This window comes from Colletotrichum orchidophilum, assembly GCF_001831195.1.
Source record: "Colletotrichum orchidophilum strain IMI 309357 chromosome Unknown Scaffold_86.1, whole genome shotgun sequence".
Lineage (NCBI taxonomy): Eukaryota > Fungi > Ascomycota > Sordariomycetes > Glomerellales > Glomerellaceae > Colletotrichum > Colletotrichum orchidophilum.
In genome coordinates this window covers 22,287-39,138 of record NW_019173042.1, presented here as the reverse complement: position 1 = coordinate 39,138, position 16,852 = coordinate 22,287, and the positions used below count along the sequence as shown (strand labels likewise).

General features: G+C 54.3%; 6 protein-coding genes across 6 annotated transcripts; 4 read left to right on the top strand and 2 right to left on the bottom strand.

The window, feature by feature from the left end:
- Nucleotides 1-3,503: 3,503 nt before the first annotated feature.
- CORC01_09469 (fatty acid hydroxylase) lies at nucleotides 3,504-4,648 on the top strand (the record flags this gene model as incomplete). Its single annotated transcript, XM_022621098.1, has 4 exons — nucleotides 3,504-3,517; nucleotides 3,579-3,723; nucleotides 3,791-3,934; nucleotides 3,995-4,648. 4 exons carry the CDS (start codon nucleotides 3,504-3,506, stop codon nucleotides 4,646-4,648), a joined length of 957 nt encoding a protein of 318 aa, XP_022472370.1.
- A 522-nt stretch (nucleotides 4,649-5,170) lies between these two features.
- Nucleotides 5,171-6,023, bottom strand: CORC01_09468 (pterin 4 alpha carbinolamine dehydratase; the record flags this gene model as incomplete). The annotated part of the gene is made up of 3 exons (XM_022621097.1): nucleotides 5,171-5,407; nucleotides 5,483-5,545; nucleotides 5,673-6,023. 3 exons carry the CDS (start codon nucleotides 6,021-6,023, stop codon nucleotides 5,171-5,173), a joined length of 651 nt encoding a protein of 216 aa, XP_022472369.1.
- Nucleotides 6,024-6,352: 329 nt separating this feature from the next.
- CORC01_09467 (uncharacterized protein) lies at nucleotides 6,353-6,818 on the top strand (the record flags this gene model as incomplete). Its single annotated transcript, XM_022621096.1, has 2 exons — nucleotides 6,353-6,384; nucleotides 6,623-6,818. The coding sequence occupies 2 exons, from the start codon at nucleotides 6,353-6,355 to the stop codon at nucleotides 6,816-6,818; spliced, it is 228 nt and encodes a 75-aa protein (XP_022472368.1).
- A 510-nt stretch (nucleotides 6,819-7,328) lies between these two features.
- Nucleotides 7,329-8,714, top strand: CORC01_09466 (amidohydrolase; the record flags this gene model as incomplete). The annotated part of the gene is made up of 1 exon (XM_022621095.1): nucleotides 7,329-8,714. The coding sequence occupies one exon, from the start codon at nucleotides 7,329-7,331 to the stop codon at nucleotides 8,712-8,714; it is 1,386 nt and encodes a 461-aa protein (XP_022472367.1).
- A 2,715-nt stretch (nucleotides 8,715-11,429) lies between these two features.
- On the top strand, nucleotides 11,430-13,377 carry CORC01_09465 (bZIP transcription factor; the record flags this gene model as incomplete). The annotated part of the gene is made up of 3 exons (XM_022621094.1): nucleotides 11,430-11,505; nucleotides 12,262-12,707; nucleotides 12,919-13,377. 3 exons carry the CDS (start codon nucleotides 11,430-11,432, stop codon nucleotides 13,375-13,377), a joined length of 981 nt encoding a protein of 326 aa, XP_022472366.1.
- A 741-nt stretch (nucleotides 13,378-14,118) lies between these two features.
- Nucleotides 14,119-16,555, bottom strand: CORC01_09464 (actin; the record flags this gene model as incomplete). Its single annotated transcript, XM_022621093.1, has 4 exons — nucleotides 14,119-14,151; nucleotides 14,215-15,938; nucleotides 15,990-16,310; nucleotides 16,372-16,555. The coding sequence occupies 4 exons, from the start codon at nucleotides 16,553-16,555 to the stop codon at nucleotides 14,119-14,121; spliced, it is 2,262 nt and encodes a 753-aa protein (XP_022472365.1).
- Nucleotides 16,556-16,852: the final 297 nt, after the last annotated feature.

Below are 16,852 nucleotides of genomic sequence, written 5' to 3'. Positions count from 1 at the left end.
AAGTTTGGGTTAGACGTCATCAGGTAAGCGAGTGCACCGGGCAACTTGGGCCAGCGCCTGCGGCCAACAACGCGGTGAGTGGTTGGAGAGAACGTGGGATGACAGGTGGGGTCCCTTGGGTGCGCCTTAGTCAGCAAGCGCCACTGACGGAGCTAGACCGCTAGAATGATATTGGTGCGAATGAGCTTATTTCCAACCTGCTGGATAACTTGGTGGGTGTACGTGCTAGATTCCGTGCTGGATTTCTCCATGAAGGACTTACTTGCATACGACGTCCGTCTACTTTTATGAAAGGGCACAATTTGATGTTAAAAGAGTCTCGGTAATACCAGTTTCTCACGGACATTCCCCCAATGCTTCAGGTCTATTTCAATTATGTATAGAAAGATCAGTAAAGTTGGCTCGCATGATCCGTGGCGGACCGATAGGAAGAAACGTTGCCAAGCCGTCCATGTCATTGAAAATACACAAGAGCGTTATCAGCTGCATTAGGATTCGCGACTGCCTTTGCAAGTTTTTACGCTTGCGGAATTCGATTCAGCAACGGCGATCTGTAACGGGACCGCCCGGACTCAAGCTCGCGTGGTTGTGAACCCTATATTAAGCAGTTCCGCGAGGAGATATCCATCTTCGCAGCCGAAGGGTCAATCACACATGAAATCTTCGCTGGGGAGGGAATGTTAAGTCATGAGAGGTCGCGACTCATCCTATACTTATGAAAGCCAACGCCCGTTTTGATGCGAAGCAGTAAAGCGCTGGCATCGTCCCAGCAGTTGGGGAATCTGAGGAGGTCGAAGAAATAAACCTGGAGGCTGAATTCATTCCCCGTTCCCTGCGGTGCTGCACTCTATGCTGGGTGCTACCCTTGGACTTTTCAGCTGACGACAAGAAGACAGGTCTTGTAGAATTTGAGACTCGTACCCAAGCTTGGTCGAACAGTAAAAAGATCTGACTGCATGCCTGTCTGCGTCGATGGTAACTTTTACTTCATGTCGATGAAGTTATCCTATAGCAAATTCAAGTGAAGCCAGGATGTCGTTAATAGAGATTTATCGCCGTATCTGAAGAGTTACCCATGCCAAGGTAGGTAGTTCATGATGATCCCCGCATCCCTGTAGAGTCGATTCAAACTCCATTTCAAGAACGGGACAGAATCATTTTGATCATAAGTCTTTGAGATCACCGATCTGCATCACGCCACGTGCACGCCTTGGTTGCGTCGATAAGCTGTCAAAACTTGGATTTTTGACATTATGAAATACGGCGGATCTAGTGGCATTTGGAGGTTCCTCGTAGAAACCCAGCATGATCTGGCTAAAAGCTTGATCAAATCAGGAGCAAGGCATTCGTGGTTTCTACAAGCTTGGTCAAGAGCAGTCAAAGGACCTGTAAGCTTCAACGAGTTGACAATATGCCTCTAGGATTCTACCCCAGCCGTGTAAGGAAGCTGTGGCTGGTGGCAGCTTGTAGCACAGAATACCAGATCACATATGTTGAGTGTGCCGGGTTTCCTCACGCGTGGCCTGGATGTTGCTCTACCATTCTATGAACACAGGCACGTCTACTACCACATGGTTGCATTGGCCTGGTATGGTGCCAGCTCCCTCGCAAAAGTGCAAGACTAATGCCACAGGCATGAACACGAACATCAAGCTCGCACTGTTCCTGTTATAGGAGCAGGACGGATAGTAGTCTGATGTCACACGAGGTCCCCTGGAAGCTTCATAGTACTCGTTACTTTGAGTCATCAGTCTGCAAATTCGAAGCCTTTGTGTTTTGATTGACCTTGGCTGACTCCCGAAGTTTAACAAGTCCCGGGAATTCGGTAAAGACTTTGTATTATTGCAAAGAGGCTACAAAGCCTGGATGAGCTGCCCCAGGCCACCGACTTCCCTCTGGCTCTTTCCATCCTGGGTCAACTTTCTGATATCAAGATGACTCAAAAGGGGAAAGGAGGACGAGCGCAGAAGAATTCGTATTGCAGCACAAGCCTGCGTGCCCGAGACTGTCAGGCTAGCTTCAGGCAAGGCGGGAGGGCCTCGCGAGTTCCCAGCTTCAACTTGTACTTTACATACGAGGACAAAGACGACTTCCAAATTGTTGTTGGTTAGGTAGAGCATGTACATGGTTTGCACCCGCCAGCCAGTACCGAGCTAGACTTTTCAAGGCTGGCCTGTGTCGGGTCAAGCTCGACCGGAACACGCCATCTTGACATGAGCATCCACGGCACCCCATGTTGGAGCGTCCCAACAGTGGATACATCCGGGTCTTTTGACAGCTGCGCCCAGGGCTGCGCCGTGGAGGACGTCAGATGGATCTCATCGGCAATCGGATGTAGTATATTCGCTGGCGTGGAGCATGTCACTGTCATACCGAAGGCGGTTTTAACTTGTGCATTTTAGCTTCAGTGTCTGAGCTATTGAGGTAGCGTCAGGCCAAAGCATTACCTCAGACGTGCGACGCGCAAATGTGCCCCTCCTTCATCGTATTCGGGTTGAGGAACGGTACGTACCCGCGCCAACGTGACTACCTCACAGCAGCCAAAAAGTCGAGGTGCGAGGCATTGCATGCTCGGCGATAAGACAGCCCTGGAGGGCCACTGATATCGGCTTCCATTGATTGCCCGCGGCCGGGGGCAGTGTTCACCTTACCTATGGCTCATGCATAATAAGTTCCTCTTCCGAAGATACCTATGAGAAGATGATGCCCCCATTGAAAGCTGACTGAGGTGCCAAGGTTGACGTTGACTTAAACTGCCGCCACCATACATCGGGCGCTCGACTTTCTTGATATCTTTACACCTCAGTACCTTGGGTACCTAGCTTTGGTGGAAGCTTGAACGACAGGAGAAAAAAGGAGCTTTGTCCCATTCATGGACGTTTCGATGCCCCGTGCATCTCGTTGACGTTCCCCTTCGGGGCCCCTGCCATTGGCAGAGCCTACGCCAGGCGCAACTGTCACACACCCTTTTGCCTCCCGAAATCTCGCACACCGCCCGACCCAGTCGCTAAGGCACACCTGCTTTCTACTGGTCGCAGCCTACCACGGAAGACGGAAGGACCCACGACCTGCATGGTTCGATTTTCGCATGCAACTTCTCATTGGCTCATGGCCCAAGAATGGGCAAACGTCCCCATGCTGTTGTCCCAAAAGGGTTAGAAATGCACAGGGGCGTCTTCATAGCACAATTCCAGAGCTAACGTTAGGTTTTTTTTCCCTTTGCGGTGACAGCAGGACGCAGGTGCTATTTCCTTTCCCCGTCAACCGAAATGATCCATGGATAAAACCTCAACAAGACCCGGCCCTGGAACCTTAGCTTTGCTGTCTGCCGCCTTTTTCCCTTTAAACCCCTATCTGGACAACACCTCGGCGCATTGTTGCAAGAGTCCGGCTGTTTTTCCTTCCCTCTCAATTTACTCTTCGCCAACTTTGGCTTTCCCACAAACATCTGTAATTTCGCATTTGTTAAACCCCAAAGTCGCAAACTTGCGCTCCCCGCCATCATGGCCGCTTTCATGTAAGTTTGCCCCGTTTCTCCCGCGATCCTCGCCACCCTTTACTCGAGCCCGATCTCGAAGACAGCAGCCACTGACTTGCTTTGTACCAAATAGCAACTCGACCGTTATCAACACCGCCTTCAACCACACACAACCATACTTCAGTGTCCTCGAGGAGGTTTCCAAGTACAATGTCCAGCTCAACTACTTCGAGCGTCTCTGGGCCGTACGTTCACACCTCATCGCGTGTGCAATTGCCCTTGCGATGTGACTGACATCTCTGTTCTTTCTAGGCTTGGTATCTTTGGATGCAAAACGACACACTCGCCACCGGCATCATGAGCTTCATCATGCACGAGACAGTCTACTTCGGCCGCAGTTTACCCTTCATCATCTGCGACCTCATCCCCTGGTTCCACAAGTACAAGATCCAACCCGTAAGCCCTGCCGCGTCCTGTCATCAACACCTCCTGGATATACGCTAACAATGTGAATAGCAAAAAATGCCGACACTCAAGGAGCAATGGGACTGCGCCGTGGTCGTCCTTATCAGCCACTTCACCGTCGAATTACCCCAGATCTGGCTCTTCCACCCCCTCGCTACGTGGTGCGGCATGGCGTACAACGTCCCCTTCCCGCCTCTCTGGAAGATGGCCATGCAAATTTCCATCTTCTTCGTCATGGAGGATACTTGGCACTACTGGTTCCACCGTGCATTGCACTACGGCCCTCTGTACAAGGCGATTCACAAGCTTCACCACTACTACTCTGCGCCCTTCGGCCTCGCTGCCGAGTACGCCTCGCCCATCGAAGTCATGCTTCTCGGTATCGGCATCGTCGGCTCGCCCATCTTCTGGGTCACCCTCACCGGCGACCTCCACCTCCTGACCATGTACGCCTGGATCGTCCTCCGTCTCTTCCAAGCCATCGACGCCCACAGCGGCTACGACTTCCCCTGGAGCTTGCGACACTTCCTGCCCTTCTGGGCCGGTGCCGACCACCACGATCTCCACCATGAAAAGTTCATCGGCAACTACGCCTCCAGCTTCCGCTGGTGGGACTACTGCCTCGACACCGAGGCTGGCCTCGAGGCCCACAAGAAGCGCCGCGAGAAGAAGATCCAGGCCATCAAGGCTCAAAAGTCTCAGTAAACCACCCCGCGGCGGCTGTAAAATCTTTGCGATATTACGCACGCACGTCACCATACACCGGCCTTGGGAGCGTCCTGAGAGAGGACGGGCACGCTCATGCATGGTGTTTAAGTGCGTCCTGGACACCGGTTGGGTGACTCATGATACGATGTATAGACGCGGCAAGAAAAGAAACCGCAAGGAAAGCGATACGATACGGCCCGACACCGAGGCCATCAAAGTCACGTAATTATCATTGGAGCGGCGTTTGAAGAGGTATTGACGGTTGTGCGAAAATAAAAATACTATGCGAATTCTGTCGTATATATTGGGATGGCCACCCAGAAACTGGCATTTTAGTAGAGTACTTAATCATAGCACAGCATTCATTTTTTTTCAACACCTGCATTTCATATATTCGCCGATTTGGATGTGTTTACAATGTTGTACAAGGGACCAGACCCGGAAGACCGGTTAAGAAACGGGTACTTGATCTACGGATCCGAAGCGAAGTTAGCCACCGCCGGCTGTGGCTAGGCATTACTACTTCGGCGTACAGCAGTCGCCGGCTGTGCCCGCCGCCTTGTCAGCCAAGCCCCGAATGCCACAGCTGACGGCCTCTCCGCCAGTGGTGACCTCGGAAGCCGGCGGCGCCGGCGGCCCCTCAACCTCGCCAAAGTCCTTGGCCAGGGCGTCGCAGATGAGGGCGAGCTTGAGGTCCTTGTCCGACAGGCCCTTGGGGTTGTGCGTCGTCCATCTGATGAAGATCGTGTTATAGACCTGCCTCTGATGTCAGACTTGCTCATCACCTAGAATGAGAGTTTCTGTGAGTATAAGCCGGGGGCTTGGACTTACGTTTGACCACTCCGGGTGATGGTTGTGGAGTTTACATTGCAGGCTCACGGCCGTCATGAAGTCCTAAATTTGCACATGTCGTCAGTGGTTGTTTTCACCTTTTCTGGGTAGATCTCATGGAACTCCATAGTAGTCAGATGTGTAGCGAATGGAGACATGGATTAAAATGCAGAAAAGGACTCAAACGCACCCATGTCTTGGCAAAGTTCTTAAACTTGAAGCTCCGCTCGACGGCCACGCCGTCGTTGACCAGCGCCCAGCCCCGTCCCTGTCCCAGCAGCGTCTCTAGCGTCGAAGAGAGCGAAAGCTCGTCGGAGCCCTTGGAGAAGCGCGGCGCTGGCGCGGGAGTGGCTGCGGCGGCGGCCGTGGCGGTTGTGGTTGACATAGTTCTATGGTGCCGCGATGCGATTTGCTGCTGGATGATGCTATGTTTGCTGTGTGTCGGTGGTGAGAACGTTGCTTTGGAGAGCCGACAGGATATGGTGAGAGGTCGCGGGGTTGAGAGTGCGAGGCGGCGGAGGAGGAGGGTTGAAGGGCTCATTGCTGAGGGATGTAGTTGTGGCGGACCAGGTTGATTGCACGGAGAGGCGAGGTGCGTTTTGTGGTTGAACATAATGTGCGAGGAAGAGATGTGATGGTTGAAGCTTGAGATGGTGCTGTTAGAGGAGGACCCCTGCCGCGATCTACTTGTGGCCGAGCTTATGTGGAGTCTATGGAGGTGGATCAGGTCGCCCGATAACAGCAGCTGCTCTTGCTCAATATCTCTAACGTGTAAACGGCATTTTGGTGAACTTGAAGAAGTATATAACTCGCGTGTCTCTCAATATGTCGAAATTTAACCCAAAGGGCCCGGGTACATGAACAGGGAAGATGTACTCCTCAAAACCGCTGAATCTTAAAAGGTAGGACTGATTCGCTAGTTGAGGAGTGCTAGTCGAATTGCAAGACGGAGTAGCCCAAAAGTCCAAAATATATACATCTGAGTATCCGTAGACAGATTCATCACTCATAAAAACCAATTCTGTTTTGGAAAATAATTGACGGCTGATCTTCTACAAACGAACTCTACATCACTTGACCTTCTGATACGCATTTCCCATCACCGATTTCATCCCCATTGCCTAATCCTACATTTTCAAGGCTACATCATGATGACAAGCATAAAGAGGACGGCGAGGGCGACGAAACAGACCCGGACGCCGGGTCCGACCAAAGTAACGAGGATGACGATAACATCGCGGCAACTGAAGAGAACGAAGAAAACGAGGACAACAACGACATCAAGGGCAACATATATGGCAAAGACAAAGACGGCAGCAGAGACGATGAGAAATAGAATAGAGGTGGGAGGAATAGCACTTTGAACTATCTGGCGCCCGCTCTGCCAATGCAGCTTATGCGAAGAGAACTTGGACATCGAGCTGAGCTTACCTACGTTCCTACTTTTGGAAGGTCGGTTGTCAACCGCGCCGCTATATCGCATCCCCTGCATGTATCTGCAGCAAGAATCCATTGATCAGCTCAAGCGACTGTATCAGGACGTATTGCCTGTTTTCGGGCCGGGGGAAGGTTGATAGCATGGTAGATTGCAGGATGTCGGGATTCGCTACCCCGCGCTCAATAACCAGACGTTGGAACTTCTTCTAAATAATGACGTCCGGAAGTTGTATTTTCATGACATGTTGTACGCACTCACTCTTTCTTAAGTCCATCTAAAGTAGCTTTGATTCGGCCAATTTGCGAGCTGCAGCTCAGTTGTGTGCGCCTGCCAGCAGGTGAGGATCCAGAACATATCTACTGATTTACCTCTACCGTCTCACGAACGACCCCGAGCAAGTCATCCAACATGCGCGTGCCATATCGACCTCCCGAGATGCAGCAGTCCGTATCAGAAGAACTGCCCACGGGGAACACGCCGTCGAACACCCGCCCGGCCCAGACATTGGCTTCGCCGCAAGAATGGGAGTCGGTAGCAGACCCAGCCATCACCATCATCGTCGCGGACATCCTCATCCCGGGCCGCGGCGACCCAATGGAGAATGCCGCCGTCGTCGTCGAGGACGGCAAGATCATCCACGTTGGCCCGCGTGACAGTCTCCCCGATAAGTACCATTCAGTCACATCGGTCCACGTGCCCGTCATCATGCCCGGCCTCTGGGACGTTCACGTCCACTTTCTCGGCATCGATGTCGTGACCGGCTTCGACGGCATGTTCAACGTCTTGCCGGGGTCCAACGCGCTCATCGGCGCCGTCATCGTTCAGGACCTGGAGGCGACGCTCATGGCGGGGTACACCTCGGTCCGCGAGCTGGGAGGGTACGCCGGCGACCTGGTCCCCGGCATCGATTCGGGACGCCTCGTGGGACCCAACGTCTACTCGTCGATCGCGGCCATGTCCATTAGCGGCGGCCACGGCGACCAGCACACCCTCCCCATTCAGACAGTACTTGACTTCGCAAAGTGCGGCGGCCCCTGCTCCATTGCCGACGGGCCGGAGGACTGCACCAAGCAGGTGAGGCTTCTCGTCCGCCGGGGTGCGCGCTGCATCAAGATCTGTTCCAGCGGCGGCGTGCTGAGCCTGCTGGACGACCCGGAGGACAGGCAGTTCTCGGACGAGGAGCTGAGGGCGATCGTCGAGGAAGCCGGGCGCAGCCGGCGCTCTGTCGGCGCGCACGCCATCGGGAAGGCGGGCATCATGGCGGCGCTGCGGGCCGGGGTGAAGAGCATCGAGCACGGGTGTTACATCGACGACGAGGCCGTCGACGTGATGCTGGAGAAGGACGCCGTCTTCGTCCCGACGCAGCACGCCATCATGAGCTTGGCCGAGGACCCGTCGCAGCTGCCGCCGCCTCTGGCGCGGAAGCTCGTGAAGCTCGTGCAGAAGGCCACCGACTCGTGTCAGTTTGCCATCAAGAGGGGCGTCAAGGTCGCGCTCGGGACGGACACGTGGAGCAGCGACAGGACGAAGGCTCTCGCGCACGGGAACAACGCCAGGGAGCTGTACTGGGCGGTGAAGAATGGTATGACGCCGCTGGAGGCCATCGAGGCCGGCACCGCCAACGGCCCCGAGGTCTTGGGGGGGATGGCGCCCCTGAGCGGTCAGATCAAGGAGGGATACGACGCGGACTTGATTGCTGTTGCGAGGAACCCTCTAAAGGATATTGAGATCTTGACGAAGAAGGAGAACATTACCCATGTCTGGAAGGGGGGCAAGTTGTTCAAGTCTCCATGATCGTATGAGAAGTGCTTGTCGCGGACGGAGTACGTAGTTTAGAAAGCTGATTAGTGCATATGTCGGTGGTGTCGTCCTACAGGTTGGTGTTGGCGCAATCAACGCAACTGGTGTCATCAGGCACAGAGGCCATTGATATTAAATCACATCGGGTCCCATAATGATACCACTTGCCAACCAGATCTGGCCCAGCGTCACAATCGCTGGTCCTTTTTTTTGTTTTTGTTGTTGTTGTTGTTCACGTTGTTGGAACAGTCATGGGATAACAGCGATTTGTTCTGCAGATGCGTTGGCCTTCCACGGACTGTCGACGGCATTAAATGTCTTGTCAATATAAACTATCCGCTCGCCTATTCCGTGTATTCTCTATGGAATATAACCACGATAGGTAATCTGCGAGAACGTCTTGGATGAAGATGGGGATAGACTGGTCGCTGCCGGCATGTTGACAGCCTCGGTATTTTACCAGCGGCTTTCCAAATCGTCGAGTTGCATGAAGCCGCACTGATCATTCGCCAATGCAAGCCATTGTCGAACAACATGCCATTGGTTGATCGTACGCATCCTAGCCAAAAATGCGTGCGAGTGCGTTGTCTTCCAGAACGCGCACAGGCTCCGCCAAAGCTGCAGCACAGGGCACCAGGCGCCGCATGCTAGACGCGCCAAGCCAATGGGCTTATGTAAGTCAAACACCGGGAGTCGCGGTACGTGTTGACCGAGGAAAGCCCGCACACCCATTCCTTCCCGCCGCTTTCGCACCGGAACGGAATAGGGATTTCCTGGCGGTACGACTGCCCTACATTAGGTAAACATCCGTATCGTACAGGCAGCTGACGACGCTGACGCGAGCCATGATAATTCCGGAATTTCGGTGTGATGTCGATTATCGATTTTCCTATTTGTTCCACGATTGTTCTGGTCTGCAGTCTGCGGCCTGCTAGGGCGTGCAGTGGCTCTGGCAACCTTGTCGTCTCGCCCTGCCTGTCATCGGCCAAATCGTAAAGTCCGTCGCCTCGCCGTTCCAATCACAAGCAAGTCTGCTGTCGGGTTAGTCCCTGTGGAGACTTACTGGATGGTGGTGGGCAATTTGGGCCATGTTTTCCCTCCCTGTGGATAAGGTTGTCATAGCACAGGGTGTCACATTCCTGATTGCTGACAAACCCAGCTTGCTGACTGTTGGGCTTGAACGACATCGAATTGAACATGCAATGAATCCTTTGGCAATGAGGTCGCGTTGGTCTGCGGCTGACAAGAAGCTCCGGACAGCTAATGACAAGATGTTCCCACAATCTAATTCCTGCCGGCCCCGTTCTCCTATCTCCGTCTCTGGTGCTCTTTGCCCTCTGAATGCTAGAGGCAAGGACTAACCTGCCCTCATAGGACGGGAGGGCGGGAATACGAGGAGTGATGGTGATGAGTATGGCGACGACAAGAAGAGGTGTGGACTTGGCAGAGCCGGCGGTATTATTTCTGCCATTGCATGAGCAGGCACCGCGAAGCAGACCGGTCGGAATCACGTGGTAGAGTCGTGCTGCCTGACACAACATCTTCGTCAGCGACGCCCGAAGGAGCAAGTAAGGCTACACCGCAGATGTAAGTGTTCCGTCGCGGTTCGAGCACATTTGCTTTCAGCTCAGAGTTTGGCTTTCAGCTCCAAGCCCGGTACATAAGCTAGATTAACTGTCAAGACGGACAGATTCGCAGGTACACAAGCAACTCGTAGCCTATGAGCCTATGACTCGAAGCGAAGGTCTTTCGTCTCTTCCTCGCGGAGAGCTTGCCTTGAAACCTAGAAGCTCCGTGTCCCTTCTTACATCATCTCTAATGAAGCTGATTGCTCACGCGGGACCTTCCTGCGTTGACTGAAGGTGGTCGGGTGTTGTCTGACCTGGACTCCGTCGGCTCCGGAAGCGCTTTCAGTCACCTTCATCATCCCGGGGCACAATCTGAAGGCACACTGGGTCGGAGCAGGAATGAGGTACGTACCGGGAAAGGTACATGGCAAGCTCAAAGCAGGTACACGCCAAAGCACCTTGCCTTCCCCCGACAACCTGGAAGCTATGAGCTGCCTGCACCTGCCTGCCTCCGCCCTACCGAGATTCCTCCTTGTCGCGTCCCTCCTCTTCTTCCCATTCAATCAATCAAACAACCAACAAATCCTTCATTCCCAGCCACTCGGTTTTTTTTTTTAATCTCCTGTCCTCTTCCCACTCGGCAGGAATCCTGAATCTTTTCCATCGAAAATCCTTGGACAGAGAACTGGTAGACAAAAGACAGGACGACTCGATAACACTCAACGCGTCGAACGTGCTCTCGCAACCGCCTTCTCTCGGAAAGTTCCTCCCACACCTGGCTACACCTGGGGAAGGGGACCAGACCACCCGACGCAGATTGCATGCTTCTGCCACGGATTACACACGAAAAAAGAGGTCCAAGCTGCGCGACCCGACCGACAGACCTCTTTACCTTACCTTACCTCCGCCTCACCTCACCGGAACAGGTACGGTACCTACGGAATACCTTACGTTACCGCGTACAAATTACCCACACCCTCGTCAGGTTTCCCCTCCTCTACGACGCGCTAAGGTCGCAGACGATTACCTAAACATTCGTTGAACTGCCGCATCGGTGCTCCGTCTCATCCAGTCTCATCATCCGGGCCCTCTTTATAAGTCCTGGTCGGGTGCCTGTAGTAATCAATCCTCCGTTCCCTTCATGCTGAGTCAGAACCGGAGCTTGAAGATGCAGAGCGCTTCGCCCTCGTCCTCTGCGAATACCACCACTAACACAGGTGAGTAATGGTTTACCTTTCTCTTTTCTCGTTTCTCTGCTTTCTGATCCCTATCCTCATGTCCTGTCCTATTCATCCCACCGTCTTGCCGTTTCGCCCGACCAGCAAGGGCTCTGCTGAACCACGTCGATCCCGTTCCATTCCTCTCTCCCTCCTCTACCTCTTTTACAAACCTGCCCTCCGGCAGCTGCCCTAGCCTTTTGCCTTACCTCATCTCTCATTCATTACTCAGTACTTTGTACTTGGCTCGGATCTCATGTACTCTGAGTGAGACGAACCTTTATTCTCACTTTAAACTCCGTTACAATCATCAATACCTGCCACATCCCAGGAGAGACCTGGCTACCTCTAGCCAGCGTTGATATGTAATCACTCCCCTTCCCCCATCAGCTTCCTTTCCATCATCGACCACTGCAGGCCGGCAGGTTTCTGAGATACATGACACTGCCCTCTTTTGTTGCTGTATGAAAAGAAGCTCGAAACAGAGGCAGTTCGATTCGAAGACAGAGATTCGGCTTATGCGGCTGTTCAATGGCTTGCATTCAAACTTTCCCTTTCGTCTCACGGCTCATCTTCCGTTCCTACATATCCCTGCTACTCCGGCGACCACGCCAATCTGAAATCCCTTTCGAGCCTCGACTTATCTTGCCACTTCAAGTCAAAACGGTCCCTGAATCTCACTGGTCTTGAATGACAAGTCTGGATTGAACACCGAACTTGGACACTGCTTGCTGACATGATATGTGCTGTCCATAGACGCCGACTTGCGCGCGCAGCTTGAGCTACTAAGCAAGCACACCGCGCCCAGCTCGTCAGACAACGCGACCGGCCCAGCCCGCGGACCTCGCCCTCAAGCTTCCCACCCTTCGAGCGCGTCACCGGCACATGGCTACAGTAACGGCTCGACCTCGCCAACTGACGTCTTGCCGCCGATAGTTAATAACCACGCCGACCCGGAAGCGCACATCCACCCTGATCTCCGAGCTCGAATCACGCACGCTCCGGCCGTCAATATGATGCCCGCTGGCATACCAGCTCAACCGCAGCAACAGATCGCGCCTCCCGTGGCGGCTGCTGGTCCTTCTACTGCGCCCCCTATCCACTCCCCTACAGAAATGGATTTGGACGACGGCGCGGAGGGTCGCAAAGCCAAGCGCGAATTGTCACAATCCAAGCGCGCCGCGCAAAATCGAGCTGCCCAGGTACGACGATCACAATGGGGGACGGACTGCTGCGTTGGGTCCATGGCGCGTGGTATGCATTGCGTCTGTTGCAGCGCTCTTGGTACATGAGAGATCACCAATGCTGTCTATGACCAATCACTGCGGCCATGCCGATCGAAACCACCACGTCCACCTCAAAAACCCCAATGCCACCTGATGATGAGTTTGAGCTGACTTTAATGCGCTGCAGAGAGCTTTCCGTCAGCGAAAGGAGGGATACATCAAGAAGCTTGAGCAGCAAGTTAGAGACTACATGGAGATGGAGGGTCAGTACAAGACAATGCAGTCAGAGAACTATGCGTTGCGCGAGTACGTGATCCATCTCCAGTCACGCTTGCTTGATCTGCAGAGCGAGATCCCCCAGCCGCCACCCAATGTCAACCTCCAGCAACCGTCGCTCCCGCCCCCTTCCGTCCCGACAAGTGGCCCCGAAGTCGCGCCTAGCAATGCGGGTGCTGGCCCTCTGGAGGCCGTTGCGCAGGCAGTGGCCGGTTTGCAGGCCCAGGAGCAGCTTGCGCAGAGAGAGCAATTCACAAGCAAGGGTTTCCAGTCTGAGGTAGCGACCAAGGAGGAACCGCAACGCGAGGGTGATGGGCCCGTCGACCCATCGCTGCCGGACAGCCTACCGGCTCCGACTGCGTCCATGTGAGCGCGCCGAGAAAACGAGGACGCGTCGCATTTGAATCATGGTTTTCACGTCGCTGGCGTTGCGGTACAATGGTTTGTGAAGATATTACTAGTGGACTGGCGTTACCGGCATGGCTTCTATCCACCCGTTATGGGTGATTTATTGCGATGCCCTCGGGTTTGAGTTCTTCAAAAGAGAGACGAAGTAGGGGTTCGTGCTTGTAACATTTGACACGATGAGGCAAGCGTGTCGAAGCAAGGGGATGTGAGGACCTGATGGGAACCTGATGCGAACCTCAAGGCGAGCTCTCTGGCATTGTCTTGGGGGGGATTGTCAATTGTACTACTCGGTTCATACGCGATATACATCGAGGAGGGGGCCGCGGTCGTCATCTCTGACAACGTTCATTGCCATGACGCTGAGGAGACCTAGGCATCACTTGATTCTCATTGCAGATAGTATCCGCAAAATTCTTTTGCATGGCCTTATAATGGATGTTGTCTCACAAGCTCCAACTTCCGCCCGCTGAAGCACTGATAAGCAGTACGGAGAGCATAAGGGTCGGACGTGATGTGTCACGAAGGGGTAGCAAAGCTTGCTTTTCGTTAGAACTGTGGCACACTCGTGGTAAAAACAAGGAAAAATGAATAAAAAAAAGCCTGGCATTGAATCTCCATCCTTTCCCCTAAAAAATTTGTTCCCTGGCCGTAAACTCGCACTGCTGCAAAGCGCCCCTTGATCTCTTTTCCCTTTTTAAACTAATCATACATATGATGTATTGCCAAGGTCGTGCTCCTAAGGATGATGAGGTCAGCTTTTGTAGGTTGAAACGGATGTGTGTTTGTGTGCGAGACAGACCTTGAGATACTCCGAACCCTTCTCCTGGTACTCCTCCCTCGTGATAGTGGCAGCCTTCCAGGCGGCTGACCCCGCCCAACCCGCGGCGCCCTTCCACGCGTCGAGGAGGGCGTTCTCGGCGCGACGGATGGCGAGCGGCGCGCCGGCGGGGAGAAGCGGCCTCAACCCCTCGCGGAGACGCTCGTCGAAGCCCTGGAAGAGCGTGTTGCCGCCCGTGAGGAAGACGTCCTTTAAAAAGTCATCGCGGTTCGGCACCCCACCTAGGCGCTGGTTGAGTATGTCCCCGACGATCTCGATGAGGCCGCCCTGGTCGACGCCGGCGATGGACGGCTGGAAGACGACCTCGGGCACGCGGATGCGCTCAACGTTGAGGTGGATCTGGTTCAGCTCGGCCTGGGAGCCGGCGTCAAAGGGCCGCGGGCCTCGGGCGAAGGCGTGGAGCATGGAGGTCGACCAGTCCGTCTGCGCCTCGTAGGTGTGCTCGTACGTGAAATCCGGGTCGTAGCGGAGGAGGTCCTCCTCGTACGTCTTGAGGTTCGCCTCGAGGTTTTCCTCTTCCTGCTCGTCGTCGCTGTTGTCACCGACGGTGATTTGGCGGTACACGCCCCAGTCGTCGTCGTTTTGGCCAAAATTGTCGTCGTCACCGCCGCGGCGGCGCTTCTTGGTCGGGTTGTCGGACGCGAGGTTCGCGATGCTCTTCATGCGGATCTGCGAGGCGAGCGACTTGCGGTTGCCCAGGTCCTGCTTGAGGCGCTCGCGCTCCTTCATCTTCTGTAGGGTCACCTCGCGGGCCTGGCGCCTCTCCTCAAGCCAGCCGTCGAGGTCGTTCTCGCGGCGCTCCACGTCCAGGCGCTTCTCCTCCTCGACGCGCGCCTTTTCGGCCTCTTTTTCAGCCTTGGCGCGGGCGCGCGCGTCGTGGTTGGACTTCATGAGCTTCTGTTGGCGCTTGGCTTTGATGCCGGCGTCGTCGAGCTCCTCGTCCGGTACATCGAGCAGGTCAAACACTGGCTCTTGCTGCTCCTCCGTGGTGTCGCCACCCACGTCCTTTGTGCGCGCCTTTTTGACCGCCTTCTCGAGGGTGGCGATGGCTCGTTCGAGTGCCGCTTCGTCTTTGAGGTCATTGCTGTCGAGTAGTCGCCTGACCTCCTTCTTGTTGGTCTGCTGTTCCAGCTTGACCTGGAGCTTCTTGTACTGCTCGAGCTCGTTTTCTTTGCGCATCAATTTCTCGAGGCGCATCTTTGCAGCTTGTTCCTGTAACCGCCTGCCGCTCTCCTTCTTCCGCTCGGCAATGCGAGCAAGCTCCTCTTCCGTCTTTTGCACAATGACCTCCTCCGTAAAGGGATACTGGATGACGATATCCCGATCCTCGAGGCCGGTCCAGTCCAAAAAGCCTCCTACTTCTGTATGGTAGTCTTTTGAAACATAGCCATGATCACGGAGCATGTGTTCAGCTTGGGACACGTTGAGCTTCCCGTTGAAAGCAGGGTATTTCAGCCGGATTAGCTTCAGAAGATACTCTGCCGCATGCCATCTTCCCCAGTTCAACCTTGTGGCTTGGCTCAGAAGAGCCTTGTGGTTATAGACCGGTATCACGTGTGTGGAAGTGTAGGATGACGAGACCACGACGCCCGTGTTTCCCTTGTTGTGTGCGTAGGAGAAGAGCGAATCGATGCCGTATGCCAGAGACGGCGCGCCGTAACATTCGAAGACGATTTCCGTCATGGCTTTGAAAGCGTTAGCTGTTGATCTTTAGATGCCTCGGAGCACCAGCTTACATTTCCGAGAATAAGGTAGGTTGGCCACGGCCTCCGTCATGACGATGGGCATGTCTATGGATGCATCATCTCCATTCAAGCCGAGCTTGAGAAAGATGTAATCGAGAACATGCTCCATGACATCCCAGTTGCTGACAATACCCGTCCCTTGCTCGTGCGCATATCTTATGTGGCTCCTCGCTGTCGTGTCGGCATAGCAGTCGCTGCCTGCAAAGGAATATGTCTTTCCAGCTTTTCGGTCGCGGTATTTGGCCATGATCGGTGGGATGTTCAGCCGCGGCTTCTCTTCGAAAGACCACCCTGCGCGGACCGCCGAAGATCCTGTCGACAGTCAGTCAGGCAACTGCTTGTGATGACATTTTTGAGACGCTTGCGAGCTTACCATTGTCGATTACAATGGCCGCGCCTCCCGAAGACTGCGCCAATGCCTTTTCCCGTCCATCCTGCTGCACCGGAATTGGCTTCTCGAACTTGGATTCCTTGACTTGAAAGATCTTTGCGGGCGGGTACGTCCTCTCGGGAGGTCCTGGAAGAGGAGGCAGCTCGCCCGTTGCTGAGGGCGCCATCGCGATGTTGTATGTTGGGAAGGTCTAGGGTGTCGCAGTGCGACGAACCATGCTTGGAATTACGGGCAGTGGTGATGGACTCGGAAGCTGTACTGCTGATAACGTCCTCAGCGGAAAAGGTTACGGCAGGGAGCGTCTACGTCACGTGCGTCGCGTTCAATGCGTCTACTTGATTACGATTGATGAAGTTGCGATGCGCCGTCTTGCGAGGCTGCGAGGCTGTAAATTTCAGTGGACCGCTGCCCGGCTTATACTGCTCGGGTTGCAGCGCAGCTACGCGATCTTAGCGCATCAGAG